This window comes from Mobula birostris, chromosome 11 (assembly GCF_030028105.1).
Source record: "Mobula birostris isolate sMobBir1 chromosome 11, sMobBir1.hap1, whole genome shotgun sequence".
Lineage (NCBI taxonomy): Eukaryota > Metazoa > Chordata > Chondrichthyes > Myliobatiformes > Myliobatidae > Mobula > Mobula birostris.
In genome coordinates, this window is record NC_092380.1 from 115,613,727 (window position 1) to 115,631,052 (window position 17,326).

At 43.7% G+C, this 17,326-nt stretch overlaps 1 protein-coding gene across 3 annotated transcripts in view; it reads left to right on the forward strand.

Moving 5' to 3' along the window:
* Positions 1-17,326, forward strand: part of phrf1 (PHD and ring finger domains 1) — a 195,397-nt gene that overhangs the window by 127,738 nt on the left and 50,333 nt on the right. For 2 of the 3 annotated variants that reach the window (XM_072272921.1, XM_072272923.1), the window contains 2 exons: positions 380-567; positions 2,203-2,325. In XM_072272921.1, the coding sequence (XP_072129022.1) occupies positions 380-567; positions 2,203-2,325 (311 nt within the window). The remainder of the gene's footprint in view (positions 1-379; positions 568-2,202; positions 2,326-17,326) is intronic. The other variant, XM_072272922.1, reaches the window with a different exon arrangement.

A 17,326-nucleotide genomic window follows, 5' to 3' on the forward strand; every position in this document is an offset into this window, starting at 1 on the left:
GATGTGTGAGATCAGGGCTGCAAACTTCAAAGTGTCATCGGTTGTCAGCTTGTAGTTTATATTGACTTTTGACACGTGCATTGTGAACAGTGATTGTTCTTGCAAGTAAGAAATTCAAATGTACACAGTTCACCAGTAGTCAATATCTGTAACCGCTCGTAAGTTCTGTATAAAAATGACATTTCTCTTCAGATTTCAGAACAGTGTGGTGATTGGAGCCATGCTGTTCTTGTGTAAGTGAGTCATAAGAGTGTGTATGTTCTGGGTCTAGTCATTGTTTTATTTTCGGGGGTGAGAAGAGTGGCGTCAGTGCGATGATGTATTCAGGTCAGAGTTACCCTTGGGGAAACGTGGGTAACGTTTCTATGTATTCACTTAGGTAAAGCCGGGTATCACCGTGCACTCACGCATTGCAAAGAGCCTTGGCCTGGGTAAACCTGTAAATGGGCTCTCATTTCCCTCTATGTACAAGCCACTGGAACCGTCCCTGAAAGTCATGCGGACGGACATTGGAGCGGCATCGTTCTCTGTGTATGGTGACCCAAATGACTTGGACCCCTTCGAAAGGTTAGTTTTTCTTTTGATTAGACTTATAAAGATCAGCTTTATTTGTCACGTGTACATCGAGGCATAGTGAAATCCATCATTTAAGTCGATGACCAACACAATACATAGAAATATAGAAACATAGAAAATCTACAGCACAATATAGGCCTTTGGCCTGCAAAGCTATGCCAAGCATGTCCTTACGAGAGAAATTACCTAGGGTTACCCATAGCCCTCTATTTTTCTAAACATGTATCCATCCAGGAGTCTCTTAAAAGACCCTATCGTTTCCGCCTCCACCACTGCCGCCGGCAGCCCATTCCACGCACTCACCACTCTCTGTGTGAAAAACTTACTCCTGACATCTCCTCTGTACCTACTCCTAAGCACCTTAAAACTGTGCCCTCTCGTGTCAACCATTTCAGCCCTGGGACAAGCCTCTGACTATCCACACGATCAATGCCTCTCATCATCTTATACACCTCTGTCAGGTCACCTCTCATCCTCCGTCACTCCAAGGAAAAAAGGCCGAGTTCACTCAACCTATTCTCGTAAGACATGCTCCCCAATCCAGGCAATGTCCTTGTAAATCTTCTCTGCACCCTTTCTATGGTTTCCACATCCTCCTGTAGTGAGGTGACCAGAAAAGAGCACAGTACTCCAAGTGGAGTCTGACCAGGGTCCTATATAGCTGCAACATTACCTCTCTGCTCCTAAACTCAATCTCACGATTGATGAAGGCCAATGCACCGCATGCTTTCTTAACCACAGAGTCAACCTGTGTGCGATGATGTGTTGTGGATACCCTGCAAGTGTCACCATGCTTCCAGCACCAACACAGCTACCCACAGCTGACTAACCCTAACCCGTACATCTTTGGAAGTGGGAGGAATCTGGAGCACCCAAAAGGAAACCCAAGGTCATGGGGAGAATATACAAACTCCTTACAAACACTTTTAGTCTCTGAAAGGTATAGTGCCAAGTCTGGGCTAACACATTGGAGAAAATTCCCAAAGATATCATTTGGATGCTTGAAGTGTGTTACTGTAAATTGGAGCCACAGAGTCAGGGCACTCTTGCAGGCAGGTAGTTGAAGGAAGATGGCAGTCCCACACGTGAGATTGCACACATTCCAGCCAATGAGTGTTTCTTTGTGATTGTATTTAATTCTGTATAAAAATGGCATTTCCCTGTTCAGACTTCAGATCAGTGTGGCGACAGTCTTCCTTTTGTCTTGTTAAGTCTTGATCAAAGCTCCCTGCTTTCCTTAATCTACATTCTGGAAAGAAAGATTATTGACTTAGATAGACCTGTTAAAGCAGCGGTATTAATTCAGTTCAAGTTTTCTGTTTTCTCACTGCGATCTGAGGCCCACCGGCTACCCTCACCTGGTTTACCCCACCTGTGAGAGCAATGTACCGGAGTGTAACTGCTGTTATATGCAATAGCTTGGAGCCACAGGTGAGAGCTGAGTGTCTGGTGGGGCCCAAAGGTAAGAATGGACACAACAAGCCCCTTCACCAGAGATGCTAGCCCTCCCTAGACACCCCATGCATAATGCCCTGAAATAAGCTAATGCATCTTCTTTATACATAGAATTATCAGTATTTTAGAATGCATGAAATTAACTGGTATGTAATGGCTGTTATCTTCCAGTGCTCCTGAACCTGACACTTCAAGTGTTGGATCCCTCCAGAGCAACAAGAGAAAGGTTCTTTCCCGCTCTGCCCTGCGATCTCATCGGCCAGTAGCCAGGCCCATCTCTGTAAAACTCTCCAGGTAAGCAATGCTGTTGGTTCATTGTTGCTGTGAGTGGAAACTCTAAAGTTCAAAGTAAATGTATTTTTAAACTACATATATGTTACCATATCCAGAGTTTCATTTTATTGTGGGTATCATTGTAAATACAAAGAAATGAAATAAAATGATAACATAAATATGGAGAGCATGAGGTGAAGAGACCTTGAAAGTGAGCCCAGAGGTTGTGTGATCAGTTCTGTGTGGGGGAGAGAGAAGTTATCTCCTCTGGTTCAAGAGCCTGATGGTTGAGGGGTAATAACTGTTCCTGAATCAGGTGGTGTGAGTCCTGAGGCTCCTGTATCACCTTCATGATGGCAGCAGTGAGAAGAAAGCGTGGGGGTCCCTGATGATGGATGCTGCTTTCCTGCGACATCGCTCAGTAGAGATGCGCTCGATGCTGGGGAGACTTTACCCGTGATGAACTGGGCCACATTCACTACTTTTTGTCAGTTTGTGTGGCCAAATGCCTCCCAGGTGACGCTATCAAAGCAGTCTTGTAACATTGAGTCTGATTGGTTGGACCAGCAGTGGATGGTTTTCATTATGGCTGTTTCCTATTTCTGTTTCTGCCTGTAGGCGGGCAGGAGCAAGGTGGAGAAATGGTCAGACTTTCCAAATGAAGGGTGGAGAGGTTGGATAGACAGGGTCCAATTAGGAACAATCAACATGGATTTGTCTGTGGAAGGTCATCTTTGACAAATCTTATTGAATTTTTTTAAGAGGTTACTAGGAATGTTGACGAGGGTAAAGCGGTGGATGTTGTCTATATGGACTTCAGTAAGGCCTTTGACAAGGTCCCACATGGAAGGTTGATTAGGAAGGTTCGATTGTTAGGTATTAATATTGAAGTAGTAAAATGGATTCAGCAGTGGCTGGATGGGAGACGCCAGAGGGTGGTGGTGGAAAATTGTTTGTCAGATTGGAGGCCGATGACTAGTGGTGTGCTTCAGGGATCTGTACTAGGACCAATGTTATTTGTCATATACATTAATGATCTGGATGATGGGGTGGTAAATTGGATGAGTAAGTATGCAGATGATACTAAGATAGGTGGAGTTGTGGATAATGAAGTAGGTTTTCAAAGCTTGCAGAGAGATTTAGGCCAGTTAGAAGAGTGGTCTGAAAGATGGCAGATGGAGTTCAATGCTGATAAATGTGAGGTGCTACATTTTGGTAGGACTAATCAAAATAGGACATACATGGTAAATGGTAGGGCATTGAAGAATGCAGTAAAACAGAGGGATCTAGGAATAATGGTGCATAGTTCCCTGAAGATGGAATCTCATGTGGATAGGGTGGTGAAGAAAGCTTTTGGTATGCTGGCCTTTATAAGTCAGAGCTTTGAGTATAGGAGTTGGGATGTAATGTTGAAATTGTACAAGGCATTGGTGAGGCCAAATTTGGAGTATTGTGTACAGTTTTGGTCACCAAATTATCGGAAAGATGTCAACAAAATTGAGTGAGTACAGAGAAGGTTTACTAGAATATTATCTGGGTTTCATCACCTAAGTTACAGAGAAAGGTTGAACAAGTTGGGTCTTATTCTTTGGAATGTAGAAGGTTGAGGGGGGACTTGATAGAGGTATTTAAGATTATGAGAGGGATAAATAGAGTTGACGTGGATAGGCTTTTTCCATTGAGAGTGGGGGAGATTCAAACAAGAGGACATGAGTTGAGAGTTAAAGGGCAAAAGTTTAGGGGTAACATGAGGGGGAACTTCTTTACTCAGAGAGTGGTAGCTGTGTGGAACGAGCTTCTAGCAGAAGTGGTTGAGGCAGGTTCCATGCTGTCGCTTAAAGGTAAACTGGACAGCTATATGGACAGGAAGGGAATGGAGGGTTATGGGGTGAGTGCAGGTCGGTGGGACTAGGTGAGAGTAAGAGTTCGGCACGGACTGGAAGAGCCGAGATGGCCTGTTTCCGTGCTGTAATTGTTATATGGTTATATGGTTAAGTGCTTTGTAGGCATTGCGGAAGGGAGAGTAGCAGTGGTTGAGTATGTTTCCTCCTTGTGTGCTCACCTCGATGTGTTGGCAGAGCTTTGCATAAGCTGTGCTCAGGGACGGTTGGTTAAAGTCTCCAGCGATGATGAAAGCAGCCTCTGGGTGTGTAGCTTCATGGATATTGGTGGTTTCACAAAGTTCATTGAGGGCCAGGTTGGTATAGGCCTGTGGTGGGATGTACACAGCTGTAATAATAACAGACATGAATTCACTAGGCAGCCAGAAAGGTTGACACAGCAGCATAAGGTACCCCAGATCTGGGGAGCAAAGGGATTTGAGGCTGTGTGTGCTACCTGGGTTGCACCAAGCATTGTTCACCATGAAACATACTCTCCCACCTTTACTTTTCTCAGAGAGATCTTTAGACCTGTCAGTGTCAATGCAAATACTTGTACATTTGGTCCCTTAGAATACCTTCCAATAACTTCCCACAACTGATGTCAGTCTCAACAGTTCATAATTTCCTGGTTTCGTTTTTGAGGCCCCCGTCCGTTAAAGTTGACCATGAATATAGCTGTCTAGATACGCAAACCTAGACAATACGATGTGAGAGCAAGCTGTTGACCGTGTAGCTGTTTGCAGATACAATAGGGTCTTTTAGGAGCCTGTGAGATAGGTACATGGAGCTTAGAAAAACAGAGGGCTATGCGGTAGGGAAATTCTAGGCAGTTTCTAGAGTAGGTTACATGGTTGGCACAACATGGTGGGCCGAAGGGCCTGTAATGTGCTGTAGATTTCTGTGTTCTATATAGCAAGCTCCTCCCTCCATACAACTGATGAACCCAAAGGAACGGCAGAGACCGATGCAGTTTAATACCAGCAGCGTCGTGGGAATTGCCAGTCAGTATTGAACTCAATGTAGGACTGCCTTAGGGACTCCAGCTCTGGATTTTTCCCTCGGGGTTTACTCCTGAAGCCTGCCTCATGAGTGGATATAGCAGCAAGGCTGCAGAGGTTTGAGATCAATTTTCTAGATGAGCTACCAACCATGGCTGATGAACCCCATCTGCCCGAAGCCACTGGTTTTAAGGCACCAGTAACCTGCCTTTTCCCTTTCTGTCAGTAAAAGCGGTTCCGCTGGGCTTATTAGCTAAGCTACACGAAAACGCCAGGAACTGGACTTGGTTGTCAGAGGCTATTTGAGGCGCACGCCATTGAGATCATTTAATAGGTAGTGGGAGCTTGTTTCCATTACCACCCCTGACTATTAACAACCTTAACGAACCTTTATGAGGCTTGAAGAGGCTTTATGTTTAGAGCCTCTTTTAAACAGTTGAAAAACATTGGCTATCCTCCAATCCTCTGGTACCTCTCCTATCGCGAAGGATGATTTAAATATTTCTTCTGGGGCCCTGGCAATTTCTGCACTTGCCTCCTGTAGGACTCAAGGGAACACCTTGTCAGGCCTTGGGGATTTATCCACCCTGATTTGCTTCAGGATGGCAAATACCTCCTCCTCTGTAATCTGATGAGGGCCCATAAAGTTGATACCACTTTGTCTTACTTTTATAGACGCTGTGTCTATCTCCTGAATGAATACAGATGTAAACAACTTGTTTAAGATCTTCACCGTCTGTTTTGGCTCCACACCTGCATTACCATTCTGATATTCCAGAGAACCAATTTTGTCCTTTGCAATCCTTTTGCTGTTAACATATCTGTAGAAATACCTTGTCTGCCAGATCAGCTTCATGTCATGTTTTAGCCTTCCTGATTTCTTTCTTTAGTGTTCTCTTGCATTTCTTATATTCCATAAGTACCTAATTTGTTCCTGCTTGCCTATAACCTGCTATGTACTTCCTTTTTTCTCTTAACCAGGGCCTCAATATTTCTTGAAAACCGAGGTTCCCTACACTTGTTATCTTTGCTCTTTATTCTGACAGGCACATGCAATAGATTTCAATAGGTACACAATAAATGTATACAATATACATCCTGAAATTCTTTTTCTTCGCAGACATCCACGAAAACAGAGGAGTGCCCCAAAGAATGAATGACAGTTAAACGTCATTCCCCCCCCCGCTTCCCCCTCCCATGCACAAGCAGCAGCAAGGCAACAAACTCTCCCCCCCCACCAGCAAAAAGCATCAGCCCCCTCCACCGAGCCCAGCGTGCAGCAAGCATCGATAAAGACACAGACTTGCAGTACCCCAAAGACTACTCATTCACCCAGTAATTTGACATACGCTCTCGCTCTCTCTCTTGCTCGCTCTCTCACTCTCTCTCTCGCTCGCTCTCTCGCTCTCTCTCTTGCTCGCTCTCTCACTCTCTCTCTTATAATGGAAAAAGAGATGACCCCATGTCACAGCGAGAGGGAAGACATAACAAACAACTCGCTGCTTTATGATGTTAAAAGTCTGTTGCGTCGCTTTTTCCAAGCTCTGCACCCAGAGAGTCAGCCCCAGAAAGGCGCAGGTCTTCAGGCACACAACTCACAGCAGCTAACCTGCTGCTCCCGTTGTTCCATGTACTGCCACGGCGCTTCAGTCAGGGGCACCGGCTAGAATGAGCACATCTCCAGAGCCACCAAAATCCAGCACCCTGAAAACATGTTCGCCTTCCAGTCCGTGCCTTGGGATATTAAAAAGCGGATGGTCATGAGGCCTGAGAGCGGATCCCATTCCCACAAAGAACCAAAGTCAGAATGTAACTCCAGATCAGGGTCTTCAAAAGAACCAAGAAAAGAGATATCAAAGATAGAAATAGAGCTGTTTCTGAAGATGCAAGCAAGAGTCGCCAATTAGTGCCGTCATAACTTCGCTCCGCCCCTCCAGAGTGTTGTATTTTTAAAATATCATTTTTGAAGCCCACTTACCAAGTAAACCTTTACCAGAAAACAACCTGTCCCAAACTATACTTGCTAGATCATTTCTGATACCCTAAAAATTGACCTTTCTCCAATTTAGAACCTCAACCTGTGGACCAGACTTTTTTTTTTGCATATTTACTTTGAAGCTAATGGCATTGTGGTCACAGGTGGCAAAGTGTCCCCCTGCACAAACTTCTGTCACCTGCTCTGTCTCATTCCTCATAGCAGATCCAGTATCACATGCTCGCTCATTAGGAGCGTTTGCAAATTCTATCCCATCTCGTCCCTTTACAGTACGGGATTCCCAGGTAGTATGTGGAAAGTTAAAATATCCTACTTTAACATACTTGCATGTCTTGCAACAGTCTGCGAACTCTCTACAAATTTGTTGTTCTAAATCCCTTGGACTGTTGGGTGGTCTGTAATGTAGCCTATTAACGTGGTCATATTATTCTTATTTCTCAGTTCCACCCAAGATGCCTCACTAGTCGTGTTCTCCAGTCTGTCCTGATGGAGCACTGCCGTGACATTTTCCCTGACTAGTAACACTACCCCTTCTCCTTTAATCCCTCCTGCTCTGTTACGTCTAAAACTATGGGACCCTGGCCAGTCCTGCCCCTGCTGCAGCCAACTCTCACTAATGATACATTCCCATAATTCCAGGTGTTGATCCGTGCCCTGAGGTTATCCATCCGCCTTTCTACGATACTCCTTGCACTGAAATATACACAGGTCAGGACACCAGTCACACCGTGCTTTTGATTCCTGACTTTGTCTGTGGTCTTACCAACATCTGTCTTCTCAACCTCTCCTCTAACTGTGTTTCCCATTCCCCTACAACTCTAGTTGTAACCCCACTGTGCAGTATTAGCAAACCTTTCCATTAGGAAATTAGTTCCCCCTCTAGTTCAGATGCAAACTGTATCTTCTGTACAGGTCCCACCTTCCCTGGAATAGATCCCAATAATCCAAAAATCTTGTACTCTCCCTCCTACACCAAATCTTTAGCCACGTGTTAAACTGTGTAATCTTCCTCGTTCTGCCTTCACTAACACGTGACATGCATAGCAATCCTGCAATCACAACCTTGGAGGTCCTGCCCTTTAACTTAGTAGTGCTAGAAAGTTTGTGAATGCTGTATAATTTTCTCTATTTCCGCATAAATATGACCTAAAATGTGATCAGATCTTCATGTAAGTTCTAAAACTAGATAAAGAGAACCCAATTAAATAAAACACATTATACTTGTTCATTTATTTGTTGAGAAAAATAATCCACTATTAACATGTATTTGTTGGAAAAAGTATGTGAACCTCTGGGGTAATGCCTTCTACACAATCAATGAGATGAGATTGGAGGTTAGGGTTGTAGAGGTGTCCTGCCCTCAAAGAAAGTCAGGTTACTGACAGAGTCTGCACTTCTCAAGAAAGATCTGTTTAATATGCACCATGCCTCAATCAAAACAACTTTCAGAGGACCTTAGAAGAATTGGGGAAATGCATGAAGCTGGGAAAGGCTACAAAAGCATTGCTAAAGGCCTGAGTGTTCATCAGTCCACTGTAAGAGAAATTGTCTACAAATGGAGGAAACTCAGTACTGTTGCTACTCTCCCTAGGAGTGGGCAGCCTCCAAAGATCAACCAAGAGCACAACATGCAATGATGAAGGAGGTGAAAAAGAACCCAAGAGGTTTGCGAAGGCTATTGGGGGGAGTTTAAACTAGGATTGCTGGGGGGCAGGAACCAAACTGAAGAGATGGAAGAAGAGGAGGTTGGCTCACAAATAGAGAAAGCTTGGAGACAGTGCGAGAGGGAGGATAGGCAGGTGATAGAGAAGGGACACGCTCAGACCGATGGTTTGAGATGTGCTATTTTAATGCAAGGAGTATTATGAGCAAAGGAAAGGAATGGAGGGTTATGGGGTGAGTGCAGGTCGGTGGGACTAGGTGAGAGTAAGAGTTTGGCATGGACTAGAAGGGCTGAGATGGCCTGTTTCCGTGCTGTAATTGTTATATGGTTATATGGATGAGCTTATAGCGTGGATCAGTATTTGGAGTTATGATGTGGTGGCCATTGCAGAGACTTGGATGGCTCAGGGATAGGAATGGTTACTTCAAGTGCCAGGCTTTAGATGTTTCAGAAAGGACAGGGAGGGAGGCAAAAGAGGTGGGGGCATGGCACTGTTGATCAGAGATAGTGTCACAGCTGCAGAAAAGGAGGAACTCATGGAGGGATTGTCTACGGAGTCTCTGTGTGTGGAAGTTAGGAACAGAAAGGGGTCAATAACTCTGCTGGGTGTTTTTTATAGACCACCCAATAGTAACAGGGACATCGAGGAGCAAATAGGGAGACAGATTCTGGAAAGGTGTAATAATAACAGGGTTGTTGTAGTGGGAGATTTTAATTTCCCAAATATCAATTGGCATCTCCCTAGAGCGAGGGGTTTAGATGGTGTGGAGTTTGTTAGGTGTGTTCAGGAAGGTTTCTTGACACAATGTGTAGATAAGCCTACAAGAGGAGAGGCTGTACTTGATCTGGTATTGGGAAATGAACCTGGTCAGGTGTCAGATCTCTCAGTGGGAGAGCATTTTGGAGGTAGTAATACAATTCTATCTCCTTTACCATAGCATTGGAGAGGGATAGGAACAGACAAGTTAGGAAAGTGTTTAATTGGAGTTAGGGGAAATATGAGGCTATCAAGCTGGAACTGAGAAGCATAAATTGGGAACAGATGTTCTCAGGGAAATATACGAAAGAAATGTGGCAAATGTTCAGGGGACATTTGTGTAGAGTTCTGCATAGGTACTTTCCAATGGGGCAGGGAAAGGATGGTAGGGTACAGGAACCGTGGTGTACAAAGGCTGTTGTAAATCCAGTCAAGAAGAAAAGAGCTTACGAAAGGTAATGATAGAGATCTAGAAGATTATAAGGCAAGCAGGAAGGAGCTTAAGAAAGAAATTAGGAGAACCAGCAGGGGCCATGAGAAGGCCTTGGCGGGCAGGATTAAGGAAAACCCCAAGGCATTCTACAAGTATGTGAAGAGCAAGAGGATAAGATGTGAGAGAATAGGGCCAATCAAGTGTGACAGTTGAAAAGTGTGTATGGAACTGGAGGAAATAGCAGAGGTACTTAATGAGTACTTTCCTTCAGTATTCACTACGGAAAAGGATCTTGGCTATGTAGGGATGGCTTACAGTGGGCTGAAAAGCTTGAGCATGTAGATATTAAGAAAGAGTATGTGCTGGAGCTTTCGGAAAGCATGAAGTTGGATAAGTTACCAGGACCGGATGAGATGTACCCCAGGCTACTGTGGGAGACGAGGGAGGAGATTGAGGGGATGCAATATTGGATCTCCTGTTAGGTAACGAATTAGGGCAAGTGACAGAAGTCTGTGTAGGGGAGCACTTTGGTTCCAGTGATCATAACACCATTAGTTTCAATTTGATCATGGACAAGGATAGATCTGGTCCTAGGGTTGAGGTTCTGAACTGGAAGAAGGCCAAATTTGAAGAAATGAGAAAGGATCTAAAAAGCGTGGATTGGGACAGGTTGTTCTCTGGCAAAGATGTGATTGGTAGGTGGGAAGCCTTCAAAGGGGAAATTTTGGGAGTGCAGAGTTTGTATGTTCCTGTCAGGATCAAAGGCAAATTGAATAGGAATAAGGAACCTTGGTTCTCAAGGGATATTGCAACTCTGATAAAGAAGAAGAGGGAGTTGTATGAAGTGTATAGGAAACAGGGGGTAAATCAGGTGCTTGAGGAGTATAAGAAGTGCAAGAAAATACTTAAGAAAGAAATCAGGAGGGCTAAAAGAAGACATGAGGTTGCCTTGGCAGTCAAAGTGAAGGATAATCCAAAGAGCTTTTACAAGTATATCAAGAGCAAAAGGATTGTAAGGATTAAAATTGGTCCTCTTGAAGATCAGAGTGGTCGGCTTTGTGCAGAACCAAAGGAAATGGGGGAGATCTTAAATAGGTTTTTTGCGTCTGTATTTACTAAGGAAGCTGGCATGAAATCTATGGAATTGAGGGAATCAAGTAGTGAGACCATGGAAACTGTACAGATTGAAAAGGAGGAGGTGCTTGCTGTCTTGAGGGAAATTAAAGTGGATAAATCCCCGGGACCTGACAGAGTGTTCCCTCGGACCTTGAAGGAGACTAGTGTTGAAATTGTGGGGACCCTGGCAGAAATATTTAAAATGTCGCTGTCTACGGGTGAAGTGCCGGAGGATTGGAGAGTGGCTCATGTTGTTCCGTTGTTTAAAAAAAGATCGAAAAGTAATCCGGGAAATTTAGGCCGGTGAGTTTAACGTCAGTAGTAGGTAAGTTATTGGAGGGAGTACTAAGAGACAGAATCTACAAGCATTTGGATAGACAGGGGCTTATTAGGGAGAGTCAACATGGCCTTGTGTGTGGTAGGTCATATTTGACCAATCTGTTGGAGTTTTTCGAAGAGGTTACCAGGAAAGTGGATGAAGGGAAGGCAGTGGATATTGTTTACATGGACTTCAGTAAGGCCTTTGACAAGGTCCCGCATGGGAGGTTAGTTAGGAAAATTCAGTCGCTACGTATACATGGAGAGGTGGTAAATTGGATTAGACATTGGCTCGATGGAAGAAGCCAGAGAGTGGTGGTAGAGAATTGCTTCTCTGAGTGGAGGCCTGTGACTAGTGGTGTGTCACAGGGATCTGTGCTGGGTCCATTGTTATTTGTCATCTGTATCAATGATCTGGATGATAATGTGGTAAATTGGATCAGCAAGTTTGCTGATGATACAAAGATTGGAGGTGTAGTAGACAGTGAGGAAGGTTTTCAGAGCCTGCAGAGGGACTTGGACCATCTGGAAAAATGGGCTGAAAAATGGCAGATGGAGTTTAATACTGACAAGTGTGAGGTATTGCACGTTGGAAGGACAAACCAACGTAGAACATACAGGGTTAATGGTAAGGCACTGAGGAGTGCAGTGGAACAGAGGGATCTGGGAATACAGATACAAAATTCCCTAAAAGTGGCGTCACAGGTAGATAGGGTCGTAAAGAGAGCTTTTTGTACATTGGCCTTTATTAATCAAAGTATTGAGTATAAGAGCTGGAATGTTATGATGAGGTTGTATAAGGCATTGGTGAGGCCGAACCTGGAGTATTGTGTTCAATTTTGGTCACCAAATTACAGGAAGGATATAAATAAGGTTGAAAGAGTGCAGAGAAGGTTTACAAGGATGTTGCCGGGACTTGAGAAACTCAGTTACAGAGAAAGGTTGAATAGATTAGGACTTTATTCCCTGGAGCATAGAAGAATGAGGGGAGATTTGATAGAGGTATATAAAATTCTGATGGGTATAGATAGAGTGAATGCAAGCAGACTTTTTCCACTGAGGCAAGGGGAGAAAAAAACCAGAGGACATGGGTTAAGGGTGAGGGGGGAAACGTTTAAAGGGAACATTGGGGGGGCTTCTTCACACAGAGAGTGGTGGGAGTATGGAATGAGCTGCCAGACGAGGTGGTAAATGGGGGTTCTTTTTTAATATCTAAGAATAAATTGGACAGATACATGGATGGGAGGTGTATGGAGGGATATGGTCCATGTGCAGGTCAGTGGGACTAGGCAGAAAATGGTTCGGCACAGCCAAGAAGGGCCAAAAGGCCTGTTTCTGTGCTGTAGTTTCTATGGTTCTATGGTTCTATTGCTGAGCCTCTGGTAATGATCCTTGCATCATCAATGGGGACAGGAGAGATTCCGGAGGATTGGAGGGTTGCGGATGTTGTTCCATTATTCAAGAAAGGGAGTAGATTTAGCCCAGGAAGTTATAGACCAGTGAGTCTTACTTCAGTGGTTGGTAAGTTGATGGAGAAGATTCCTGAGAGGTAGGATTTATGAACATTTAGAGAGGCGTAATATGATTAGAAATAGTCAGCATGGCTTTGTGACAGGTAGGTCGTGCCTTACGAGCCTGACTGAATTTTTTGAGGATGTGACTAAACACATTGATGAGGATAGAGCAGCGGATGTAGTAAATACATGGATTTCAGCAAGGCATTTGATAAAGTAACCCATGCAAGGCTTATTGAGAAAGTAATGAGGCATGGGATCCAAGGAGACATTGCTTTGTGGATCCAGAACTGGCTTGCCCACAGAAGGCAAAGAGTGGTTGTAGATGGGTCATATTCTGCATGGAGGTGGGTGACCAGTGGAGTGTCTCAGGGATCTGTTCTGGGATCCCTTCTCTTCGTGATTTTTATAAATGACCTGGATGAGGAAGTAGAGGGATGGGTTGGTAAATTTGCTGGTGACACAAAGGTTGGGGGTGCTGTGGATAGTGTGGAGGGCTGTCAGAGGTTACAGTGGGACATCGATAGGATGTAAAACTGGGCTGAGAAGTGGCAAATGGAGTTCAACCCAGATAAGTGTGTGGTGGTTCATTTTGGTATGTCAAATATGATGGCAGAAAATAGCATTAATGGTAAGACTTGTGGCAGTGTGGAGGATCTTGGGGTCCGAGTCCATAGGACAATCAAAGCTGCTGCGCAGGTTGACTCTGTGGTTAAGAAGGCGTACGGTGCATTGGCCTTCATCAATCATGGGATTGAGTTTAGGAGCCAAGAGGTAATGTTGCAGCTATATAGGACCCTGGTCAGACCCCACTTGGAGTACTGTGCTCAGTTCTGGTCACCTCACCACAGGACGGATGTGGAAACCATAGAAAGGGTGCAGAGGAGATTTACAAGGATGTTGCCTGGATTGGGGAGCATGCCTTATGAGAATAGGTTGAGTGAACTTGGGCTTTTTTCCTTGGAGTGACGGAGGATGAGAGGTGACCTGATAAAGGCGTATAAGATGATGAGAGGCATTGATCGTGTGGATAGTCAGAGGCTTTTTCCCAGGGCTGAAGTGGCTCGCACGAGAGGTCACAGGTTTAAGGTGCTTGGAGGTAGGTACAGAGGAGGTGTCAGGGGTAAGTTTTTTATGCAGAGTGTGGTAAGTGTATGGAATGGACTGCCGGCGACAGTGGTGAGTCAGATACGATAGGGTCTTTTAAGAGACTCCTGGACAGGTACATGGAGCTCAGAAAACTAGAAGGCTGTGGGTTACACTAGGTAAATTCTAAGGTAAGGACAGTTCGGTATAGCTTTGTTGGCTGAAGGGCCTGTATTGTGCTGTAGGTTTTCTATGTTTTTGTGCAACAGCAAAAGAAAAAGACTGAACAAAAATGGTGTTCACGGAAGGACACCACGGAGGACATCACTGCTCTCCAAAAAAAAACATTGCTGCATATCTCAAGTTTGCAAAAGACCACCTGAATGTTCTACAGTGCTTCTGGGACAATGTTCTGTGGACAGATGAGACAAAAATTATCTTTTTTTCAGTAGAAATGCCCATTGCTATTTTTGGAGGAAAAAGGACATTGCATACCAATGCCAAAACCTCATCCCAACTGTGAAGCATGGTGGAAAGTGCTTGATGGTTTCAGGTTGCTTTGCTGCCTCAGGACCTGGACAGCTAGCAGTTGATGAGGGAACAATGAATTCAAAATTGTATCAAGATATTTTACGAAAGAATGTCAGGGTAGCGGTCTGTCACCTAAAGTTGGATAGAAGTTGGATAATGCAACAAGACGATGATCTGAAAGACAAGAGTAAATCAACAACAGGATGGTTTAAAAAGAAGAAAACTTGTGTTTTGGAATGGCCGAATCAAAGTCCTGACCTTAATCCTATAGAAATGTTGTGGAAGGACCTGAAGCAAGCAGTTCATGCAAGGAAGCCCACCAGAGTTCTCACAGAGTTGAAGCAGTTTGTTAGGAGGAATAGCCTAAAATTCCTGCAAGCCAATGTGCAGGACTGATCAACAGTTACTGGAAACGTTTGGTTGAAGTTAATGCTGTACAGGTCGGTCACACCAGTTACTAAAAGCAAAGGTTCACATTTTTCGAACAACTACATGTAATATTGGATCATTTTTCTCAATACATGAACAAGAATAATATTTTTGTGTTATTTATTTAATTGGGTTCTCTATCTAGTTTTAGGATTTGCATGAAAATCTGATTGTAATTTAGGTCATATTTATGCATAAATAGAGAAAATTCTACAGGGTTCACAAACTTCCTAGCGTGACTGTAGCACTTAACTCCCTGAACTACCTATGCAGAACCGAATCACTCGGTCTACCCATGTCATTGGTACCTCTGTGAACCATGACCTCTGGCTGTCAACCCTCCCACTTGGGAATGCTGAAGACTCGATCTGAGATGTCCCAGACTCTAGCACCCAGTGACACCCATTATGTCTTTGGTGATATCCCAAGTCTCCTCAAGCTTCAATGGAGAGCGAGCCCTTTGGCCAATCAGTTCTATCCTAACTCCAAGCGCAGAATGCCATCTGCTCCATTGCTCTGCAGCTTATTTTGGAGAACATCTGAAAAGGCAGCATCTGTCATTACAGACCCCCATCAACCAAAACATGCCCTCTTCTCATTACCACCATCATAGAAAGAGGTACAGGAGCCTGAAAACGCACACTCAATCTTTGGGAACAGCTCTTTCCCTCTGCCATCAGAGTTCTGAACAGGCAATGAACCAACCCATGAGCACTACCTCACATTTTTTGCTCTCTTTTTGCACTACTTATTTAATATATATATATATCTTATTGCTATTAACATTACATACTAATATTACTTATTTAATCTTTATGTATATATCTCCATCAGGGAGGAGGCTACATAGCATCCACGCCAGGACCTCCAGACTCCAAAACAGTTACTTTCCCCAAGCAGTAAGGCTGATCAACACCTCCACTCACTAACCCATCCCTCCACAGTCCAACCACCACTACTTTATCATTTCCTGTCAGTCACCTTATGTACAGACATTCCTGTACCTGGTGTCACTTTATGGACGTACAATTAAGCTATGTATATAAGTTATCTTATGTATTTATATTTATTGTAATTTTTTATTATTGTGTTCTTACTGTTTTTTTTTGTGCTGCATCAGATCTGAAGTAACAGTTATTTTCTATACCTTTACAGTTATGTATTGAGAATAACATTAAACAATCTTGAATCTTGAATCCTTGGTAGTGTATTTTATGTACTGCATTGTACTGCTGCAGAACAATACATTTCATGACATACTGTATAAACCTGTTTCTGATTCTGATTCCTACGCAGTCACCTGCTACTCCAAGGGATAATTTGCAGTGGCCCATGAATCTGTTGGGCGAAGGGGCGGAAATTGCCTTATCAAGGGGAAAATCATGTCACAGAGAGAGCAAACTCCTAACTCACACAGCATTAAGGCCAGGGCTGAACACAAGTCCATGGCACTGGCAGGCAGCAGTGCTAACTGCTACACTGCCATATCTACTATATATGACCATAAGATGCAAGTGCGAAATTAGGCCGTGCGGCCCATAGAGTCCAATCACCATTCCGTCATGGCTGATTCATTAACTGTCTCAACCCCATTCTTCTGCATTCTCCCTGTAACCTCTGACACCCTGACTAACTAAGAACCTATCACCCTCCACTTTACATATGCCCAATGATTTGGCTCCCACAGATTCACTACCCTCCAGCTAAAGGAATTCCTCTCATCTCTGTTCTAAATGTACATCCTTCTATTCTGAGGCTGTGCCCTCTGGTCCTAGACTCATCCACTATAGGAAACATCCTCTCCACATCCATCATATCTAGGCTTTTCAATATACAATAGATTTTCTTTCTTTCTTTTTCAATCTTTTTAGAAAGTTTCAAAATTAAACATAATAATAATAGTAATGTTACGTAGAGATCGGGATTACAATAGTAGCAATTAACATGTGCAAGCACAGATTCCGAGTAGCAAATATAGTTTAGCCTCCCAATCTCATAGTAACTGACTATGAAAAAGATATTTTATAAAGAGAGAAAAAAACACCCCTAAACTTCAAAAAAACTAAACTAAAAAAACAAAGCTTGGGCTGTCATATTACATCGGCTAAAATTATTATTTGTGGTTAACTCCGCTCCTCTATACATGAACAAAAAACAATTACTACAAAGGACTCAGAAAGGGTCAACTTACATCATATGAAAATATTGAATAAACGGCCTCCAAGTTTCTTCAAATTTAACCGAAGGATCCATAGAACCACTCCTATTTTTTTCCAAGTTTAGGCATGCTATTGTTTG